Consider the following 24,081-nt stretch of genomic DNA (forward strand, 5'->3'; position numbering starts at 1 on the left):
TCTAGTTTTTTTTTCAGCTGTTTTGTAAGCCACTAATCGTAGTCGATACATTCATGTAGCTAAAGGCACTCGAAATGTCTAACGACAACCGGTTATTGCTGGTAGATGCAATGGAAAGTTTGTCTTAATCAGTATCAATCGTCTTTGACAAACGAGAAAAAATGACTTCACTGATTCCCTGTCTCTGAGCCAAATTAGGTATAGAGTCTACAGTCTCCGATTAGCCGCTTCATATTTGATGGAGACTTTCAATCCAATGGGTTGTACAGCCGTTATCCGAATGAAGAGAATGATATTCCGTGCTAACCATTCAAAAGGCTGAATTGGGTACCAGACCAAGTCCCTGCTGGATATCGCGAAACAGATGAATGGCAGACAATAGAATCGTCAATATCGTAGGGCATAGTATGCGACTATTGTCGAAAATTTGAATGCCCAACCAAAATAATAAGCAACATCGATGCATTTAACGCGTCATACTGCTAGGGTGGAGATTAGGATGAATTATGTCAATACAATTTAGATTCATGATTTAGACCGATTGCTTTGAAATTTGCACCTAAAATTTCTTTCAAAAAGAAATGACATCCTAACAGACCGTATCACCGTTGATTGACTTTGACAGTTTTGTAACAGAACTTGGATGTTCGTTTTCTATGCCGAATTCCTCATCGGATTTCTGCCACTGTGCCTCCTTTAAATTGTTTCGCAGTCTCTCAAATAATTGTGTTCTTCGATGAATTTATCAAAATTTCCATTTAGAGGTTTATAACGTATTACCATGAATAGTTCTTCCCGAGAATTGTTCGGTGTTTCTTCAGGATTGATCCTAGAGATGATCCTAGCATTTTGATTTCTTCCAAAGGTTTTCCCATTATCTACAATTTTTCATTGGATTCCTCCCGGAGATCCTTCCAAAACTTATGCATAGTCGCAACAGGATTTTTTCTAGTGGTCTATCGGGATAACTTTCCAACAGTTTCTCTCGGGATTTTTTGCAGAAGTTCTTCCAGATATTTTTTTTAAGACACTACACGTTTAATGCTTCCAGTGAGCTATTCGCTCTTTGAAGAAAGCACGACACTAAACAACGGACTAGCATGCAACGCCCAGTCAGTGGCACAGCAGAAAACTTTTCCTTACAGCTGCGGCGGATCTCTTTACAAGATTGCTCTCACAGGTTTTCACAGTTCCTCCTTGAATTGCCATAATATTTCCTTCTGGGATTGCTCCCACAACTATTTTTCGAGAAATCTCAGTTTCTCAGGATTTCTTCCGAAGTTCTTCGGAGTTCGAAGTTCCGAAGTCAGCAGAGTTTCCCGCAAGATTTCACTTGCATTATTTTCGACATTTCGTCAGAAATTTCTGACAAGGAATTTCGTTTTTATCAAATTCGTGATATCTAAATAACTCAATTTGTTTTCAATTAGTTCTCATTCCCTGCTCGGGTATAATAGTGACTGTAGTTATTGCGGGAGATGCGGTAGAAAGTTTGTCTTAATAGATGACCTCTTGGCGAACCGCATTTGCTGTTTCTAGTCTGGCAATTATTAACAATGTCGCACTTCACTTTTATAATTAAATTCATTTAACAAGCTGGCTAACGAGTGTTTAAACAGAATTAGAAGATTACTACCAGAAAATGAAACTTCAAGCTGACAAAAGCTTAAAACTAGTAAAACAAGCTAAGTTCAAATAGTTCTAGTACTTCAAGTTCACCTTTTGATAGATTGGTCTAGCTGTGACTTTCTCAGTACAGACTGCCAAGCCAAGAATTGTAATATCTAAGTTCTCAGAAACAGTAATGATAAGTAGATTCTTAATTAATTATTACATGGCAGATTGCTATTGAACTAGAAACAGGAGCGCTTCATCAACGAAGTATCGCACGGTATCTCATCATTATAAAAACTATTCTTTTCTGTAGCAAATGGACGAAACGGTAGAACATACCGATGCAATAAAACGCATTTTGAAATATTGAAGATGTCTCTAGATTCTAGAACATCCGAAGCCATGAAAACCTTTTTTTTTTACGTACAAAGGATTTAGTGCTTGTCCGAGGTTTACAGGACTTATTTAAACGATATATTTTTGTTGAACAATAATATATTGAACGGCTGTTCGGGCTCGTTTGGAAGTTGACCATCAATGTTATCTTCTTTTTCCGATCAGCCTAGATAGCTGTGTAGTGTCAGTAGCGGTTGTCTCAATTGGCTAAGAATAACACTACGGATCGCCTGATCCAGTGGTAAGAGTCCACTAAACTGGTGACCCCTAATTCATGGTGTTATGCGGCTTTATGCTTACCGTGCCAAGGAATGAATGTTTGGGGGGGGGGAAGTTCTAATAAAAACCTAACCACAAACGGAGCCTGCGGAGAATTAGGGCGTACCCCACGGTATTACGCCCTTACTGTGCTAACCGGTACCGGAGCAATGGTGCAGTGGACATTGTGTTTCTCCGAGATATGAGTTGCCCTTCTTAAGTCTCAAATTTGAGGCTAAATAAGGGCGGCACTGGCGTAGCCACGAGGGGAGGGGGGGGGGGGGGGTTAGGTTTAGAGAGTGGTGTTTTTCAATTGACACCGATTTGGTTTGTCGTTGATGCTTCCTTTTTGTGCTGTGATTGTGAAGAGTGAAATCCTGTTTAGTTTGGGTAGTGGCTACGGCTAGAGAAACTCAGACCAATTTTCAGCGTAAAAGCGGGTGTAGTTCAAGTGGCTCTACTTCAAAAAGTTCATTTTCTTAGAGTAACTTCTGTATAGGTTACCTCGTGAACCCAGTTTTGCTTCTTTCATAATAAATGAAATGTCGTGCCTCGAGCATATTTTAGAATAACTTTAACAGTAGTTTCAACCTTACCTTATGAATGCCTTCAATCAAGCTCTTGTATTCAGCATCTTTTCGCTGATATTTGGCAGTATTGTTACGATGATTACATTATCTGAAGTAGCTCAAACATTAATTTCAGATGCTTCAGTTTGATGGATTACTCAGGTACTTCAGTTCATGGATACCTTAACATAGAATTGCACCTAAACCAACTCTGCATGAGCAGAATTTGTCATGAGTTGACTGACCGGCATGTGTCGAATGAGGAGTCTCCATTTGAACTTCTTTGCACTTTTGAGTGTTCCTTCGTAAAATTTGCGTATTCAGGCGTCAATAAACTAGGGAACCTGTACTAATTGGTTGCGACCACATTTTACAGATGACTCGCTTCCATTGCTACTCCAAGAGAGTTTCATTGTGATTTTGTTATTACAACGCCCTCCATTGTCGTATACCATCATAACTATTGTTTTGAAAGAAGCTTGTCCTCTGCGGTATGTGCGGACCGCAAAAGGTATTCCTGAACGGAACTCTGATCTGTTCAAGTTCAAAATATCTTCGGATAAACCAATCTTTTGTATAGTTACAAATCCCTAGCTTCCACCCGAGAACTGTAACTATAGAATCGACTTAGTGGGCACTAAAAAGCTCTGCTTACTTCAATTCTCCAGGAGCAAATGGGGTTTTGTCCTATTTTCTTCAGAGAGATTTGAGTATTTCAAACATGTTTTGAACTCTTGTAGTTTTCTATTGGGTATTTTCATGGCGTAAAATTACCTACCCTTTAGTTTTATCCCGACATTGCATTGGATTGTATAAAGAGGAATGAGAAGGAATGCTTCCAGATTTGTCTGGTTACCTCGTTTTATACTGAAATGCTTGAAACGCATTATTGATTATTATTGGCTAACATGCCTATTCATGTGAACTCACATGCCTCCCAATTTGGGATGTCCACAGTGACTCTTTTACACAAAGTTGTATACGTTTTCAAGAAAGCACTCGCTCAAACGTAGTTTTTGCTTGGGTGATTTCTTGAATATTGCGAGGATGCTTTCGATGACGTGCCTTTCAATGTCATATTGAAAGTCGCATGACGTCACAAGCTACCTCCAATGAGCTATAGGCTCTCTTTACGCTTATGCGTGTTACAGTGTCCTTTTCAGGGCACTGATTAAACCCGTTGTGGTATGGGCTATGAGCTCTCGATGCGTTTACACGTTCATTCCCCTTTTTAGGGTGCCCCTTCCTATTTCATCACCTTTCCCTTTCCTAATTTCCATCCCTTGTCCCATTCTCCCTCAGGTAAATGATGGAATAAGCCGGCCTTCTGTTACCTGATACCTATGTTCGTTTTGAATATGTCGAATCTGCATATGAATCACAACAAACATAAGACCTATTCAAACAAGACCGTTCGCAATGCTGTTTTATTTTAAAACAAATTTTAAAACTCGCCATACAAAATAAAACAGCATTGCGAACGGCCTAACGTCAGATATACAAGTTAAAAAATGCTTAAATATTATGGAAGATAGAGCAGAGCGTCTTCGTCAATATTTTTCTGCATGTGATTATCTGCATTCTACAGGTTTGACGAAGAAACTACCTATTTTCATTTTCTTCTTGTTTTTTTTTATAGAAAATTGATAGTTTATACAGGAGAACCTACCTATTTTCGGCAGTTTTGTTCTCTTCGTCATATATTTTTTTGGTACCCGGTGAACTCAAATTGTTTCCAACCAAGCTGAGTTATATGCCCAAATTTCAGCAATATGGCCCACAAAAGCCCCCCATGATGAAGAGAACAAACCTGTCGATAATACCCATCGTCACCCTATAATGCTACGTTCACACTGCGCTCTATATCAAGTAATATAGAGCGATTCTTGATATAGAGGCTATATCAAGTTCTATTCGCCCCCAAAACGACGATTCGACCGCTTGGGAGTGTTGTCGTCGTCGTGATGATGCTTCCCGAAAGCAATGTCAAATTCGTTCGGGGTTTCAAAACATTGGAAAGAAATTCATTATTTTTACAGTCAGATTGAGATTTACGAGTAAATGAGTGTAATCCGAAGGTATAACTGTTTATTCTGAGCATAACAGTATTTTTTACGGCAGTAAAAACTAATTAGAAGTATGATATTTCTGGGTCTGAAAATCGTTCAGGCGAAGTGGATAGAAAATCTAACCTAGAATATCCTACAATTCTAACCTCAACTCCTCACTTGCACAAGCCGGATCTCATTTTTCACGGAAATGGTGGAACAAAATGCAAAACTAATGTACGTGCGACCGAGGGAATTGAAAGTTCTACCATTCCCACTTAAAAAAATTGTCGGATGTGGGTTGTAAGTAGGAAAAATAAAATAATTTCCCCAACAGATTATGTTGATAGGTATGTAAAAAAAGGTAAACATCATCAGTTCGGTAGTTGCGCTACCGAAACAAAGATGGGTAACAGTATGTTTAGTTTTGCCCTTGAAAGCCAATATTACTTGATATACCACACGCTCGCGTCAGAATACCCATTTTTTCATTGCTATCTCTGTCGCTCTTCAAGAGGTCCCATTTAAAAATACCCATTTTCAAGTTGGGCGGCCCAACTTGAAAATGGGTATTTTTAAATGGGGCCTCTTGAAGAGCGACAGAGATAGCAATGAAAAATGGGTATTCTGACGCGAGCGTGCATACAAATCAGTTGTCATCCTATATTAGGAACGGAACGTGATATAGCGTATCAAGTTCGTTTCGTACACGCTAACCCTCAGTTACCCAGATTGGTGTCAAAGCGACCCAGATTGAGCAAAACTGCAGTTACTCTAATCTGAGTAAAGGCACCTTTACTCAAATCTGGGTTACTGATGCTGGTGGCAAAATCTGGGTAACCGGTACCCAGCTCCTCCAGGGCCTTGATTTTGTTAATTTATTTCAAATTTAGTTTTTTTTATAAAAAGTTCCCAATTCCCATGTGCTGTTTACTTACCTGATGCAGGAAAACAGTTCTCCAGAAGATTTTCACTGTTTTTCCGTCATTTATCCTCATATTTGTCGTCGAAACATCCATAATTTCCAGCGTTCTCCTGACCGCTGCCATATTCTCAAGCCGGAAAGTGACAAAGTGCCGATTACCCAGATCTGTACGCAGATTCAAGAAATCTGGGTTTTCGGGTTACCCGGATTTTGACAACTGCTAACAACATGAAAATCCGGGTAGAATCGACCCAGGCGAAGGGTAGTTTCAGGTTAGCGTGTAATTCGCCCCCAAAACGACGATTCGACCGCTTGGGAGTGTTGTCGTCGTCGTGACGATGCTTCCCGAAAGCAATGTCAAATTCGTTCGGGGTTTCAAAACATTGGAAAGAAATTCATTATTTTTACAGTCAGATTGAGATTTACGAGTAAATGAGTGTAATCCGAAGGTATAACTGTTTATTCTGAGCATAACAGTATTTTTTACGGCAGTAAAAACTAATTAGAAGTATGATATTTCTGGGTCTGAAAATCGTTCAGGCGAAGTGGATAGAAAATCTAACCTAGAATATCCTACAATTCTAACCTCAACTCCTCACTTGCACAAGCCGGATCTCATTTTTCACGGAAATGGTGGAACAAAATGCAAAACTAATGTACGTGCGACCGAGGGAATTGAAAGTTCTACCATTCCCACTTAAAAAAATTGTCGGATGTGGGTTGTAAGTAGGAAAAATAAAATAATTCCCCCAACAGATTATGTTGATAGGTATGTAAAAAACCCTAATTAATTCACCTAGCGGTGATGGTGCCTTTCTCGTGCTTTGAAATATCCTTTCAACAAAACTCGAGCGACATGTTGATGACATTGACATAAATACAAAATGAAAACTGCTTGCTAAATCTACTCAATATGGATACATTTTATATTAGCATAACATCCAATATTCAGAAAATATAAGACAACGATCCAAAACTCAAACCAAACAAGTGTCATGAAGCCGCAAAATTTTGAAACGTCATTTTAGATTTTCCGGTCATAATTTTATGACTCCGGAAATCTACACCAACTAAACTAACCGCCAGCTTGAACATTGAGACACCATCTTGGATGTCCTGGTATTCATTTTTGGACCTAAAATTACATAAAATAGTCGCCGTATTGAATTTTGGCATGTCGTTTATGATTTTCTGATTACCAGTTTTGGACGAAGACCGGCATTCTTCCCTATTCAAACTATAGTCATATTGCAGACCTTGTGAAACAGCGGACAGCTTGGGTTTTCTGATTACAAATTTTGAATTCTGAACATATTTCCATACAAAATATGCCCATAATGCAAGAATTAAAAATCCTATAAAATAGGCACTAACTTGAATACTGGGCCATTATCTTGGACTTTGGACCGCTATTTTGGATACTCTGGTGGACTCCAAACAAATTTCCCATACCAAATACACTTATTTTACATAGTTTTAGAGCTCAAAATTCCTTAAAACAGCCACCATCTTCTGTTTACGCGATCAAATTCTTATTTTTCCATTCAACGTTGACCAATCCTGCTATAACTTTACACCTTAGGAATCTGAAATGGTACGATTTGATGAGATCGCTTTAGTTTTTTCTATATTTTGTTCTCATATATGAGAACTTTGACCTTTTCGTCACTGTTGTTCATACCTAATGTTTATCAGGCCATTGAACAAAGCCACGATTTAATGTTTCACATGAACGTTGGTTCTGCTACACAACAGCTAGTCTCTAATGTGATCTAAGGCTATTTTCTTGCTAACCGTTCATTAGATTATCAAAAAATCTGCGATCTGATGTGTCGTATGTATGGGTTTGGTTCATTTTTATACTTGATAATTCCCGGTGGGATAGCCCGATCTGATTCCATGAGTCATGGACCATGACACTACCGGTTGTCCCAATTATGGTCTGAGAATATTTTATTGCTATTTATTCACCTTTACCTAATCACCGCGATTTGATATATCGCATGAATGGGTTTGCTTCAGTTTTACTTCTAACCACTTTCGAAGCCACAGCTGAACCCGCAACACTACCGGGAATCTAATGTGGTCTGACCCTATTTTTCCATCAGGTTGTCGATAAGTCGTGATCAGTGTTCGTTCTACTGCTCGTGTTGTGTGTAGGTAAGAGGTAACGATAGCACACGAATGTAACAAAGCCGACTGACACCCGACTGCGGCAACGAAATGAAGGTAGTAAAAAGTGTCGAATGTTTACAAGACTGGTCGTGATTTGATGTACCGCATCCATGGGTTTGGTTAAATTTAACATTTTACAACCCGGATCTGATTCCGGGTAACTACCGGCTGAACCAAATATGGTCTAACATTATTGTCTTGTTAACTGCTCATCGGTTAACCAAAAACGCTGCAAATTGAAGGTGTCACATGCAGGGTTTGACAATTTCGACGGGACTCTCTGAACCAATTCCGGACCACTACCAGTGACGTAAGGCTAAGCTAACTGTTCATCAGGTTATCGCAAAAGCCACGATTTGATGCGTCACATGCCTGGATTTGGTTCACTTTTACATTTGGCCTCTTCCGGCCACCCCAAACCGATTCCGAAACACTTCCTGACCGTTCATTAGGTAATCTAAAAAGCCGCTATTTGATGTGACGCATGTACGGGTTTGTTTTTCTTTCAGATTTAACCACTTCGACGGGAACCCCTGAACGGGTTCCGGAACACTTCTGGTTCAGATATGATCTGAGATGGTTTTCCTGCTCATTGTCCATCAGGTCATCGAAAATGCCGTGGTTTGATGTGTCGCATGTATGGGTTTGGTTCAATTGTATATTTGGCCACTTCGAGCGGGACGCCTTGAACCGGTTCCGGAACACTACCGGTTCAGGTATGGTCTGAGATGATTTTTCTGCTCATTATCCATCAGGTCATCGAAAATGCCGTGGTTTGATGTGCCGCATGCATGGGTTTGGTTCAATTGTATATTTGGCCACTTCCAGCGGGACGCCTAGAACCGGTTTCGGAACACTACCGGTTCAGATATGATCTGAGACTATTTTTCTGCTTACCGCTCATCAGGTTATCGAAAATGCCGTGGTTTGATGTGTCGCATGCATGGGTTTGGTTCACTTATATATTTGGCCACTTCCAGCGGGACGACTAGAACCGGTTCCGGAACACTACCGGTTCAGATATGGTCTAAGATGATTTTCCTGCTCATTGTCCATCAGGTCATCTAAAATGCCGTGGTTTGATGTGTCGCTTGCATGGGTGGGGTACAATTGTATATTTGGCCACTTACAGCGGGACGCCCAGAACCGGTTCGGGAACACTACCGGTTCAGATATGGTCTGAGACTATTTTCCTGCTTACCGCTCATCAGGTTATCGAAAATTCCGTGGTTTGATGTGTCGCATGCATGGGTTTGGTTCACTTTGATATTTGCCACTTCCGGCGGGACACCCGGAACCGGTTCCGGAACACTACCGGTTCAGATATGGTCTTAGACTATTTTTCTGCTTACCGCTCATAAGGTTATCGAAAATGCCGTGGTTTGATGTGTCGCATGCATAGGTTTGATGCATTTTCATATCTGGTCCCTTCCTGGGGTACCGTTCCGGAACACCTAAATGGCCATATCTCCGGATCGGCTGAACCGATCCGAACCATTTTCAATAGGAAACAATGGGACCAGATTCCGCGTCGAATGAATCGTCGGTCATTGAAATCGGATGAGGTTTACTGCCAAAAAGTGATGTGAGTTTTTTTGTACACACACATACACACACACACACATACACACACACACACATACACACACACAGACATCACCTCAATTCGTCGAGCTGAGTCGATTGGTATATAAGACTTGACCCCTCCGGAGGCTCTATCAAATTTTCGTTTTTGGAGTGAACATATAGCCTTTCGGTACACCTTGGTGTACGAGAAAGGCAAAAAGGTAAACATCATCAGTTCGATAGTTGCGCTACCGAAACAAAGATGGGTAACAGTATGTTTAGTTTTGCCCTTGAAAGCCAATATAAACCCGAAAAGTTGTGGTTGGCAACCCGGCCAACATAGCGCTGGGCGATATTTTATGTTGCGAAACGTCAAGTCGCACGCAACCAAAACAAAAACCACACGGAAAAATATTAAAACCCAAATAATAAGTTTTAAAAACTCAAATTTGGCTAAACTGCTTTTAGTTTTAACTCAAAGTTGGGTTGTTTTCTCCCTCGCCCCACCGTAATGTTGTCGAAAACAAAGAGAGAAGCACCGACGCATCCGCTGCTCTTCCGTGGAAGAAGCCAAATTTGGGTTTTCTTGAGTTAACCCAAATTTGCGTCATTTGAGGCCTCCGTTGGGTGAAAATAACTTACCAGTGGGTTATTTTTTTTGCCGCTCTCAAACGAGAACTACTCACTCACCCCTTTCGCTGTTTGACGCAAATTTGAGTTATTCCACGGAAGACCGGGATTGCGTCAAAACAACTTAAATTTGGGTTGATTTGTAGTTCCGTGCATACAATGTCTGATGTCATCAGAAAAAGGAAAAAAATTGGTGAACTCGGATGATTTTTGTGCGGTGCGGAGTAGTAAAAAGTGAGAACAAAAATGTTCTTCTGGAGTTTTTTTCGGCAGTTTGCTTGGGAAACTTTCCACGCAATTCCACACCAAGTTCCAGACACAGTAGGAGGAAATAACCGAGGAAACCTTGCGTGTTGAGAGCAACAGCAACTGCAGAATTTACCCCGGGAGTTCATCGGGAATCCCTCCAAAAGTTAACCTGGAACTCCCTCCTGCAGTACCATGAGATGTTTCTCTCGGATTTCCTCAAGAATACTTGCAAGATCTCCATAGGAATTCCTCTAGATGGTTCCCGCAGCATCCTCGAGCATTAGCGTGAATCCCTGAACTTTGTTCGACAATATTTCTTGCCAGACTGCATAATCAGAAATTCATAAGCATTTTCGCGGGACATCCTCCAGGATTTCCCTGGCAATTGTTTCAAAGATAGCTGCACAATTTCACCTGTAATTCCTCCTGGAATTCCCTGGGAATAATTTCAAGATTTACTCGAAAATTGATTTAGCGTTTTTAAGGAATTATTCGACCGTTTTCCCGCAAATTACTACAGAATTTTTGTGAGAATCCCCTTAGGATCTTCCCTGAGAATCCCTCAGAAGTTCCCCGGGAGTGCGTTTATAATTTCCATGGAAATTCCTCTAGAATATACCCGGGCATTCTTCCCCAAAGTCCTCGGAAATTCATCCAGGATTTCTCAAGAGATTCTAAAAGATTTTAAAATTTATCATCATCATCACCATCATAGGAATTCAATCAGATGCTTCTTGGGAATTCCTTTAGGAGTTTCACGGGAATTTATCCAGGAGTTTTCCGTAAATTGGTACAGCAGTTTTGCAAGAATTTCTACAGAAGTTATCCCGGGAATATCTGTAGAAGCTCCCCGGGAATTCTTCTTGGAGTTGTATTTTTCAAGAAGTTCTACGTGAATTCTTGCAGGATTTATTTCGGAATTCCTAAAACTATCCTCGGTCATTACCCCAAAAGTTCTACGGAAACATTTCTGCGGGTTCCACGGTAATGACTCCAGAAGTTAACCGGAAATCCCTCCAGACCCCAGAAATTTTATTAGCAAATCTTCAGGAACTTCTCCAGCAGTGCTACGAAAATGCCTTCAATTTCAAAATATCTCCTGGATTTCCCAAAGAAATCCTTTAGCAGAAATTTTCCATAAATTCATCAGGCAATTTAAATCCAGGAGTTCCCTGAGAGTTGTTCCAGAATTCCCACGGGAATTTCCCAAAAGTTCCTTGAGAATTACTCCAGGAGATCCCTGGGAATTTCTCCACGAGTTTATCAGAAATTCCTACAAAAGTTGCTCCTAGAATTCCTCCAGGAGTTCCTCGGAAATTCCTCCAGGAGTTTCTCGGGGATTCCTTCAGGAGTCAAAAATTCCTTTAGGAGCCCTTCAGGAATCCTTGTGGAAGAATTCCCGAGGAACTTGTGGAAGAATTCCCGAGGAACTTCTGGAAGAATTCCCGAGGAACTTCTTGAAGAATTCCCGAGGAACTTCTGGAAGAATTCCCGAGCAACTTCTGGAAGAATTCCCGAGGAAATTCTGGAAGAATTCCCGAGGAACTTCTGGATGAATTCCCGAGGAACTTCTGGAAGAATTCCCGAGGAACTTGTGGAAGAATTCCCGAGCAACTTGTGGAAGAATTCCCGAGCAACTTGTGGAAGAATTCCCGAGGAACTTGTGGAAGAATTCCCGAGGAACTTCTGGAAGAATTCCCGAGGAACTTCTGGAAGAATTCCCGAGGAACTTCTGGAAAAATTCCCGAGGAACTTCTGGAAAAATTCCCGAGGAACTTCTGGAAGAATTCCCGAGGAACTTCTGGAAGAATTCCCGAGGAACTTCTGGAAGAATTCCCGAGGAACTTCTGGAAGAATTCCCGAGGAACTTCTGGAAGAATTCCCGAGGAACTTCTGGAAGAATTCCCGAGGAACTTCTGGAAGAATTCCCGAGGAACTTCTGGAAGAATTCCCGAGGAACTTCTGGAAGAATTCCCGAGGAACTTCTGGAAGAATTCCCGAGGAACTTCTGAAATAATTCCTAAGAAATTTCTGGAGAATTCCCGAGGAACTTCTGGAAGAATTCCCGAGGAACTTCTGGAAGAATTCCCGAGGAACTTCTGAAATAATTCCCGAGGAATTTCTGGAGAATTCCCAAGGAACTTCTGGAAGAATTCCCGAGGAACTTCTGGAAGAATTCCCGAGGAACTTCTGGAAGAATTCCCGATGAACTTCTGGAAGAATTCCCGACGAACTTCTGGAAGAATTCCCGAGGAACTTCTGAAATAATTCCTAAGGAATTTCTGGAGAATTCCCGAGGAACTTCTGGAAGAATTCCCGAGGAACTTGTGGAATAATTCCCCAGGAACTTCTGGAATAGTTCCCGAGGAACTTCTAGAAGAATTCCCGAGGAACTTCTGAAATAATTCCCGAGGAACTTCTGGATGAATTCCCGAGGAACCTCTGGTAGAATTGCAGAGGAACTTCTGAGAGAATTTTAGAGGATCTTGTGGTAGAATGATCGAGGAATTTCTGGAGAAATTTTCGACGAGCACCTGGAAAAATTCTCAAAGAACTCTCGGAGGTATTCCTGGGGAACTTTTGGAGGAATTATCGAAAATCTCTTGGAGAAATTGCCGAAGTGCTGCTGGAGAAATTTTATAAGATCTTTTGGAGTAATTCGCAAAGAACTCCTGAATGAATTCCTCAGGAACTTCTGAAGGAATTCCCGAGACACTCCTGGAGAAATTCCCGTGGACCTCCTGGAAGAATTTCCAAAGAACTCCTTGAGAAATTCTCGAGGAATTCCTGGAGTTATTATTTAAATGCTCCATGAGATATTCCCGAGGTTCACCTGGAGAAATCCAGGGTGAATTTCCGAGGAAATTCTGAGGGAAATCCAGAGGAACTCCTGGAAGAGTTCCCGAGAAATTCCTGAGAAAATTCCCTAGAAACTTCTGGAAGAATTCCCGAGAAACTTCTGGAGAAATTTCCGAGGAACTCCAGGAGGAATTCTCGAGGAACTCCTAGAGGAATTTCCGATCAGCTTCTGGAGGAATTTCCGGTCAGTTACTGGAAGAATTAAAAAAAAAATACTCCAGGAAGAAATACTGATAAACAGCTGGAGGAATTCCCGATGAACTCTTGGAGGAATTTCTGAGAAACTCCTGGAAGAATTTCCGAGGCACTCCTGGAGGAATATCAAGAATCGCCTAGAGAAATTTCCAAGGAACTCTTGGAAGAATTTCCGAAGAACTCCTGAAAAAAGTTCCCGCGAAATTTCTGGAGGTATTCCACATGTACTCTTGGAGGAATTCTCGAGGTTCTCCTGGAGGAATTTGCGAGGAACTCCTGAAGGTATTCTTGAAGAACTCCGGTAAGAATTCTCGAAGAACACCGGGAAGAATTTTCGAAGAATTATTCTCGAGGATACGTTAAGGATGAATTTCTGAGGAACTCCTGGATAAATTTCCGAAGAACTCCTGGAAAAATTCCCTATGAACTTCTGGACGAGAACCCATAAAATTTCTGGAGGTATTTATGAAGTACTCATTGGAGAAATCATCTGGGAACTCCTGAAGAAATTCCTGAATAATACCGGGAAGAATTCTCGAAGAACTCCTGGAGCATTTTCCTCGGAACTCCTGGAGAATTTTTCGAGGAACTCCTAGAGGAATTCTCGAGAAACTACAGCAGCAATTTCCTGGAGAAAATCTCAAATTACTTCTGGAAAAATTCCCCGAAAACTTCTTGAGAAATTCCCCGGAAACTACTGGAAGATTTCGCGAGGAACTCCTGGAGGAATACATAAACACATTCTAGAGGATTTCTCAGGGACCTCTTGGCGAAATTCTGGAGGAGAAATTTCCAGGTTACTTCAGGAGGTATTCCCGATGAAAAAAACTTCTACAGGCATTGCTGAGGAACTTCTGAAGATATTTCCAGGGAACTCATGGTAAAATTGCCGAAGAAGTCCAGGATGAATTCCATAGAATTTCCTGGAGGAATGCTCTGGGATCTCTTGGAGGAATCCCCAGGGAACTCCTAGAGGAATCCCCAGGGAACTCCTAGAGGAATCCCCAGGGAACTCCTGGAGGAATCCCCAGCGAACTTCTGGAGGAATCCCCAGGGAACTCCTGGAGGAATCTCCAGGGAACTCCTGGAGGATTCCCCAGGGAGCTCCTGGAGGATTCCCCAGGGAGCTCCTGGAGGATTCCCCAGGGAGCTCCTGGAGGAATCCCCAGGGAACTCCTGGAGGAATCCCCAAGGAACTCCTGGAGGAATCCCCAGGGAACTCCTGGAGGAATCCCCAGGGAACTCCTGGAGGAATCCCCAGGGAACTCCTGGAGGAATCCCCAGGGAACTCCTGGAGGAATCCCCAGGGAACTCCTGGAGGAATCCCCAGGGAACTCCTGGAGGAATCCCCAGGGAACTCCTGGAGGAATCCCCAGGGAACTCCTGGAGGAATCCCCAGGGAACTCCTGGAGGAATCCCCAGGGAACTCCTGGAGGAATCCCCAGGGAACTCCTGGAGGAATCCCCAGGGAACTCCTGGAGGAATCCCCAGGGAACTCCTGGAGGAATCCCCAGGGAACTCCTGGAGGAATCCCCAGGGAACTCCTGGAGGAATCCCCAGGGAACTCCTGGAGGAATCCCCAGGGAACTCCTGGAGGAATCCCCAGGGAACTCCTGGAGGAATCCCCAGGGAACTCCTGGAGGAATCCCCAGGAAACTCCTGGAGGAATCCCCAGGGAACTCCTGAAGGAATATCGAAGGAACGCCTGGAGGAACTCCAGGTGGTGGAATGCAGGGCTGTTACAAAAGTGTCGATTTGGAAACCGCAAAATCCGCGCCAAGCCATTTGAAATCCGCGCCGAGGTCATCAAAACCGCGACAGTGCAAAAACATATGGTTTTGATGACTCAAACTCATAAAAAGCCTGAATTTCTCAACTATTCATGACTTTTCTTGCACTCCAGATGAAAATCAATTCTAATGTTAAGGACTAACGTCTTGAAATCCCGCTTCAACAGTACAGTGCATCAGAATTTCAGGTGCACAAATTTCAAGAAGCAAGCTTCGAACAACAGTTACAGTTCCAAAAAAGGAGCTTTCTTTCGAATCTTTTGATATAATTTATGTTCAACATTATGGTAGGAATCGTATGTAGTAAGTGCCAAAAGATCGTTCGAGAGAACTGCAAGAAAGATTTCAGTATTTTTTTTTTTATTCATGGATAATTTTTTACCGAAACATATTTTGTGAAGATACAAATAAAATAATTGATACGAGTGCAATTTATTTATTAAATAAATCACCAATACATTTTATAGCTGAGGTAGATATCTATAAAAAAGGAAACATTCCATAAACAATGTCTGATCTTTGATTAAAATGTATGTAAAAAAGTATTAATTCTTAAAAAGTTCATGATAAGATTGCGAGAGTATATTAAATTTAACTACAAAATTGAACCAAATGTTTATCTAAAATTCCATGTAGGTAGACGTCTTCTTGAAAACTCTACCAAAAAGCAGCTTTCGGAATCATTAAGAAATCCTAGCAATTATTTCGGAAATCTTGCATTGATTCAGTATTTTTTTTTTTCGAATCTAGATATTACTCTATAAATTCCGTCCAAAATATGAATTCTATCCAAAATTTCAGCCAAAACAGAAATGACTTCAAGAGGTTGACTAAGAATTTCGGAAGAGAATTTTCTCTGTTTTCACAAATTGAGCGTTCAGTGCAGTGCAGTAGCACTCTAAGCCATGGACTATTAACATTATTTTTACAAAATCACAAAAATCCATAACTCCAATTTGAAAAAGTTCTTTTATTTTTTTCTGATTGTGTTAAGCTTCTTCTCTAAATATTTTATGTAAGTACATTCGAAAACCATTTCCGCAAAATCCGCGCCAAAATGAGCAAAAACGCGCGAAATCCGCGCGAAACGCAAAAACCGCGAAAAACGCAAAATCCGCGCCACCTGTAACAGCCCTGGGAATGCCAGAGGAACCAGGAAGAAATCCGAAGATCTCCTGGAGGAATTCCTTGTGAAACTCCTGAAGAACTCCTGGACGGATTCCCAAGAAACTCAGGAACTTCTGGAAGGGTAACTCCGGGAAGGATTTCCGGGGAACTCCGGGAAGGATTTCCGGGGAACTCCGGGAAGGATTTCCGGGGAACTCCGGGATATCTAGGGATACTGTTGAAAAAAATTGCCGTGGAAAGAATTCATATTAAAATGCTCGATAAATTACCGGGGAATACCTGGAGAAATTCGCAAGAAATTTCTGGAGAACTCCTGAGAAAACTCGCGAACTTCGATGAAGGGACTTCCGGTGGACTCCTGGAGGTATTCCAGGGAAACATTATCGGGATTTTTGTGAAGGAATTCCCTAGAAACTTCTGAGAAACACCTGCGGGATTTGTCTGGGAACTCCTGTAGGAAGTTCTGGAGAACATCTTGCTGAGAAAGTTTTGAAGAAATACATGTAGAATTCTTGAGGTAGTTCTGGTCTTTCCGGAATTTTCCGGGGATTTTCTGTGGAACTGGTGGAAATATTCCCGATGAATTTCATTCGGAATTTCTAGGAAAATACTGGAAAACTTCCCTGCGGAATCTTGGATAGAATTATACATTATTGCTGGCGGGCTTCGTGAGGAATTCTTGCAATCAATTTAATCGAAATGCTGGAGCGATTTTCCGGATAAATTATGTAGTAGCCAAGGAAATCTTGTAGACATTCTGCCACAAATGATCTAGAGGAATTCCCGTTGTATTCACGGGGAAGTAAAACAGAGGGATTTCCGGGAAATTCCTGGAGGAATTCCCGTGGGAAATTCTTGGTGGAATTCTCGGGGGAAATTACTGAAGGAATTCCCGTGGGAAATGCTGGAGAAACTCTCTGGGAATTCCAGGAGAAATTCTCGGTCACTTCTAGAGAAATTGCCTGAGAACTTCTGAAGCAATTCTCGGGGTACTGCTGGAAGAGCTGGTTGTAGTGTCCGGACGGACACTGTGGCCACTAAGAACTGGTAAAAATCTAGATAAGCTCCTTGAAGGTTTTCCGATGGAGGAAATCCCATAAATGCAATCAGGTTACGGAATATTCACTAGAATTGTTTGGAATGCCGCCAGAGTTTCTTCGAAATTATCTTCAACATTCTGCCGGTTTTCACTTTAAGTTTCGTACTAGGTTCCGTATCTGCGAACTAGACTATCTCCGCAATCCATTTGTGTGAAATTAGAATCCTGGAATTATTAATTTGCCATGAAATTTCACCGAAACCCGAGCCGAAACCTTCACCATATCGATAAAATGATAAACATAAATATTTTCTGTAACTTTACGAGCAATGTTATTGTTTTTTTTAGCTCGCCAACATAAACGTCAAGCTATATCATGTCGGCGTAGTGTGAACACCTTTCTTGATATAGGATATCATCTCGCTATATTACTTGATATAGAGCGTAGTCTGAACGTAGCATCCAGAACATGTAACTAAACTTCCTCAAAACTGGCAACCCTGAGCGACGACGAAAGGCGAACAAAAAATCAATCACCATTCCGTCTACCGCACTCAATACAATCCTATGCAATGCTACCCAAAAACAAGAAACAAAAAATCCCGTACTGACCTCAACGCGTTCCTCCGGATCGGGCGGTTCGCTCGGTTCACTCGTCGATTCCCGTTCGCTCTGCTGGGCCGCTTGAACCCGTGCCTGCTGCATTTGACTTTTCCGCTCCATTAGCTCCTGCTCCTTGGTTTCGAGTTCGTGCAGTTTCGAGGTCAACTCCTGATACTCCTCCAGATAGAGCGCCGGCGGTTGTTGGAAGTCGGCAAACTTGGCATTCAGCGCGTCGATGTTCTCCCGGGTGACATGGATCACGGACTTGATGTTCCGGAGGTCCTCCTCGAGCTGCGAGTACGGATCCAGAGCCTCGAGCTGTTGCTCGTCATCCGTATCGTCCGTGTCGGCCGACATGGTACGCGCCGTCCGCAGATTGTCCTCGTACAGAGACAGGTTGGGAACTTTTCCCGTTTCCTTTGCTGCTGCTGCTGTTGATGCTCCTTGGCTAGTAATTTTGGATGTGCTGTTGCTGGAGCTGGTGCTGCTGCCAACAACGCTGTTACCATTGCTGTTTTTCACCTTGCAAATAATATTGTTGCTGCTGTTGTTGTTGGTACTGCTGCTGCTACTGCCACTATCATCGAACACGGCCATTAAATCACTCCGCCACCATGGATCGAAAAAAAAATCCCCCCGATTACATTGCCACTCGCGGAATTCCACGAACTGTACACTTCACCGTCGGGCAGCCAACTCGGGAGGACATTCCGACGCCGTATTGCGGTGAATCGCGAAGAATTAACACTTTTTCTACACTTTGCGGATCCTAGTTTTCCAAGTTACTTTTTCACCTCTTCAATCCGTCGTTTTCCGTGTCCTCCACACACCAGCTGCGGTTTTGCACTCCTCCCGAGTCCCGGATCGGAGAGTCTTCTTCTTTGATTCGCGTTGACAGCGGAGTGACTTCTTTGGGATGGTTTGACAGGAGACCTACGTGGTATATTTCTGTTTCGGAGTTGGTGGCTAGTCATAAATAGGTCACTGCATGAAATTCTATCCATCTCTTTCACTCTTACAGAAATTTTGTAAACAACAAGGCCAAGAAACTTCAAAATCCCATACAAATTCAAAACAGTGCAGTGCCCTATAGGGCACTGCATTGTTTTGATTTTGTATGGGATTTTGACGTTTCTTGGCCTTGTTGTTTACAAAATTTCTGTAAGAGTAAAGGAGAAAGAGAGAATTTCATGCGGTGCCCTATTACGTTACACTTAGTAGTTAAGGTGATACGGGACACCGTGTTAAAAATCCGCGTAATTCAGGCCAAACATGTCTAAAGGTCCTATCTGCAGAAGAGAGGCTCTCTTTAGTTTCCCTCTCTTTCTTTAATATCTCAGCTGTTTATTTGTATTATGATTATGTCCTTGCATTGAACGATAGTCAAAACAATCGTCTTTTGATTTGTACTGCAAAAATAGTTAAAACAATTACATTGCAATAATTGAAAGAGAAAGTGAACAAAGAGAGCCTCTCAAATGCAGATAGGACCTATTAAAATGTTTGGCCTGATTTCATTTTAGTCTATTTTACGAAACGACAACACTATTGATATTGATATTAACACTCACGGGCTTGGGCGCAACCTCCTGTCAAATTTTCATTCATGAAAATGAGCGATCAGCTGATCCGAAACGTTTCGTGAAATGGCTCATTGTGGATTTACCGGCTACTTCTACACTGAAAAACAAAAGAACTCAAATTTGAGTATTTTTAAACTCAATTTTGAGTTCTTTTCTCCATCCTGTTTCATTCGCTCTCTTTATTGTTGTCAGAGAGTGAATAGCAAAACAATCCAACTTTGAGAGTTCGATGCGGAAAGCCAAAATTGAGTAAGTGGCACAGTACTGAAAGTTGAGTAATTTTAACTGACGGTTGAGGAAAAGAACCTTGACTTTAGGTACTTTGGCCGTATACGCCTAAATGGAAACTACCTACCTAAACATCGACTCCAGCAACTCAAAATTGGCTTCCCGCACGCAACCTCGAAGTTGGGTGGAATGAACTCACTTTTGGGTACTTTCGTTTTTCCGTGTAGATTGAGTTTAAATAAGGGCGAAAGTAACATGAGAGAGTTCTCTTCATCGACTCTCTCTTCTTCAAATTAAAGTGACAAGATGCAAGTATGGTTACACTTTTTGGTCATAAATCGCTAGGTTGCGATGCAATCAAAGATAAATACATACCAAGATCAAACAGTAGGAAAAAAATTGATTTAATTTTGGGGTCTTTTCATTTTAAACGATATGGGGTCTTTTCATCCGCGAACCCCTTGTTTTGACATCAACTGCGATTCACTTTGGCGGTCCCCTCGATTGTTTTGATTGTTTTTTCTTGTTTTTTTTTTATCCCGCGTCGTGTTTATGTTTTGATTTGATTGAGCGGGATGGAATTTTACGAAAACGCAGCTGCAACTGTGCCGGAATCCTGTCCGGAATCGATTCTGGAACACCGACGACCCCGACGACTCTCTCGTCAAGGTGAGTACTGTAACATTATTGTTGCATTATTATCTACTAATGACGGCGTTTGGAAATCCATTGCAGGTAATGTCAGATGATGGCCGATCGCGAGCAAGTTTTGAAGCACCAAAAGGAGAATTTGCTTCCCATCTACTCTATGTCCACTCGTGACAAACCTCCAGTGAAAGCTATGGAAAACCCCTTTCCCCCAAGCGGAAATCAATCTGCATGCTGCAGAAGGAGGATTATGGAGTGTGCCAAGGTGAATTCTTTAGATTTTGTTAAACGTTTCCAGTCATTTTTTCTTGGCGTGATATTCCAAAGTGTTCCGAATACGATAGAGTGTTGTTATTCGTAATGGGGATTTTTATGACTGGCTTATTGGGTCTACGCTAACGCTCCTGTCTCCTGGAGGGCCATCGTGCCAGTTCTGTTTAGCGTCCCAACTAACACTAGGACGACCACGCTGATGGGGCTACCGCCTTGGATCTTGCTGGGCGTGATGCGGCATTTCCTACTCAGCCGCTGGATGCCAGAGCAGACCCGTGGAAGCATGAGGTAGGAACTTGTGAGGACCAGAGCTAGGGTCTTGTACCATTTGGGCAGGTGTACCTATTTTGGGCACTTGTCGCTATAACTAAGTCAATTTCAAACGGAATGATTTGAATTTTTGTATACAGTTAGGTACGTACAGTATCTTACTCTAAACAAAAACTAAAATCAATCGGTTTGAAATTGACTTAAATATAGCGGCAGGTGCCCAAAATAGGTACACCTACCCAAATGGAACAAGACCCTATGTTGGACGCTCTCCTTATCGACTCACCGTTTTGCAGCCCAATACGACAAAGTATGCTTCTTAAATTTTTAGAACTGTTTTTAACAAAACCCAACCCAAAATGAATGACATCGAACTAGTAAATAATGGAAATGCAAATTGATTGTAGATATCCTGTTGTAGATCACGGAAATGCACCATGCTGACTGGAACGCCTTTCGGTCCATTTCTCGACTTAACAATCCAGTTGATGGGTTCGTTTATTAGTCGTTCCAGCATCTTTTTCGTAATGTAAATATTCTTGACTTCCTAGGGCATATAAACTCATCGTCACACGATACATTAATGCAAGAATGATCCATTGGCAATGAAAGCCCTCAGCTAATTACTGTGGAGGGGCTCATAGAACATAGAACAACTGAGAATCAGACCCTGCTCTAATTGAGACGTTACAACAGAGAAAATAAGAGAAACGTCTAAGTTAAGTCAATGACAAAGCCTGTTCTACAAACATTTTCAGTTTCCGTTTTTGCATTTCTGCGTGTGTCAAGAATTCAAAACTTTCAAGTAATGTTTGAATTTCGGGAAGTTAAATAAACAGGAATTTCTGTCTTTTTTTCATGGAATTTTTGGAACAATGCACCAATTAGTTGTCTGATGAACTCTCTTCAGGAAATGTTGGAAATGGCACGAAGTATTACAGAAAAAAAAACATTTAAAAGTTCCTTTCTAAACTAGTTGTGATTCTCTAACTATTTTATGGCACAAATTTACCAAATGGAGGAGAACGTGCCTCTGGAGCCGTCCTACTGATAATTCAAAACTGATACATATTACCTATTTATTCCAACAGAAATCTTTTTGAGTTCTTACGTGAATGTATCATTCATATATCTAAATAAAAACATTTTTTTCAGTAATTGCTGCGAATAATTGATAAACAGAATAACAATCTGTAATCTGTTTAGTTGTGACAAATCATTCTGCCTGGAGGAGATACTTTGCTGTTCAGCACATCTGGCCTGAGTCATCCTATTTATTAAACACGTTTTCTAAATCTATTACTTCATCTATACTTTTTGTCATTGATTGTTCAATTAATAAATAAATAGGGTGGAAAAAGGGTGAGGCCAAGGGTGGCGCATACATCGCAATGAAAACATAACCGAAAATACCCAAAGTTACTTAGTTAGAGCAACATTAACGGCGGCTACTATTCGAGCAACCCGCGCAGCGCTACCATTTTGACTTAACCACCCTTTTCCACACCGGTAGCAATCAAATTAGTCACCCTGATTCGTATCGGGAGGGCTGTCATATACCCATAGAATTTTTAGCAGCGCAACTGTCCCGCTACTATATTTGGTCACCCACCCATAGCGCTACTATTTTGCGAGCGCATCCAGCAGCGACCGATAAATTTTGCTGCAATGATGGAGGGCTGCCAAACGGGGTATAGAAGCGCACCGTTAAGGCTCAAGCATCCGTCATCATTTTTCGGAAAATAAAAAGCAGTTTTCTCGCTGTAAATCAAATCATCGACCATGAAAATATATTCACTGCATTCTATTCCTTATGTGGAGTACAGTGAATATATTTTCATAGCAAAGACTTTTGTTTTGAACGAAAAAACTGCTTTCAAATGTTTGATGATGACGATGATTTCAATGACGAATTGTTCAACGTTAAAGGTGCTCTTTACATGGATTTTTTAACGGACTGCAACTTAAGGGATAGCGCTTGTTACCGGAATGTGCTACACTTGATGCTCCATAAATTTTATTTTATTGTTCTCAGCAAATATTTTCTAGTTATCAGAATTAGTTAAGTTTATAAGTTCACCATGTCCTCGTTATTTCTTCGTTTCTAGGATTTGTTGTAGGTTTACAAGTTCACATGTCCTCCCAATGTAAGGTGATGCAAAATTGCAAACTAAATCGCTTTTTGAATTCAACCCCTTTTTCCTATAAAACTTCTATAGTTGTTCCAGAAATTCTTAGGCAACGTTTTCTTCAGCCAAAATTTGTTTTAGGTTTACAGGTTCACCATGTCCTCCCATTGTAAGGTGATGCAAACTAAATTGTTTTTTTTTTTTATTTAATCATTTCTTCTTAGAACATCTGGAATTATTTCAGAAATTCTTAGGCAACGTTCTCTTCAGTCACAATTTGTTCAAGGTTTACAGATTCACCATGTCCTCCCATCGCAAGGTGATGCAAACTCAATTTTCTTTTTAATTCAATCATTTCTTCTTAGAACATCAGGAGTTGTTCCAGAAATTCTTAGGCAACGTTGTCTTCAGCCAGAATTTGGTGGAGGTTTACAGATTCACCATGTCTTTGTCGGGATATAGCAATCACCGACTCCCACCGAGTTCAACCCTGAGCAGCGGGCGAGAGCGAAACACGCCACATCATCTGGCAACACCCTTTCGCTTGCCGCTACACACCAACACATGCAAGTCGGGCTCTCTACCGACGGTGCCAGCAGAGTGTGAATCATACCAGTTTCAACCGTGTATCGAGTAGCATAATAAAGTATCCTTTCCTTTCGTTTATAGTAAAACCGCGTTCAGTTATTCCCGAGTGAAAACCATTCCCACTGCCTTGCTTGTTCGCAACAGGTTATGGTGCCCAGTGGATGATTGGAAAATCGGTCGCTCGTTTTCCAAAACGGTAGTGTTTTCGTCGGAAGATTTTTTCGGTGCGGTTTCGCGTTCCGGTTGGTGGCTGGTGACTTTGGTGCAGTGCAAAGAAAGGCAACAAAATGGCGGACTTGTCGAAGCTCTCGTTCGCGC

General features: G+C 41.6%; 1 protein-coding gene and 1 long non-coding RNA gene across 4 annotated transcripts in view; one reads left to right on the forward strand and one right to left on the reverse strand.

The window, feature by feature from the left end:
* LOC109418642 (raf homolog serine/threonine-protein kinase Raf) overlaps positions 1–18,954 on the reverse strand; it is a 32,852-nt gene extending 13,898 nt beyond the window's left edge. For 2 of the 3 annotated variants that reach the window (XM_062842211.1, XM_062842210.1), the window contains exon 1: positions 18,054–18,954. In XM_062842211.1, coding sequence (XP_062698195.1) covers positions 18,054–18,641 — 588 coding nt within the window. In that variant the 5' untranslated portion in view covers positions 18,642–18,954. The remainder of the gene's footprint in view (positions 1–18,053) is intronic. The other variant, XM_062842212.1, reaches the window with a different exon arrangement.
* Positions 18,955–20,241: 1,287 nt separating this feature from the next.
* LOC109425629 (uncharacterized) lies at positions 20,242–22,470 on the forward strand. The gene is made up of 3 exons (XR_009999069.1): positions 20,242–20,524; positions 20,591–20,768; positions 22,202–22,470. It is a non-coding gene; the product is annotated as an uncharacterized LOC109425629 (long non-coding RNA).
* Positions 22,471–24,081: the final 1,611 nt, after the last annotated feature.

The sequence above is a fragment of the Aedes albopictus genome, chromosome 3, assembly GCF_035046485.1.
Source record: "Aedes albopictus strain Foshan chromosome 3, AalbF5, whole genome shotgun sequence".
NCBI lineage: Eukaryota > Metazoa > Arthropoda > Insecta > Diptera > Culicidae > Aedes > Aedes albopictus.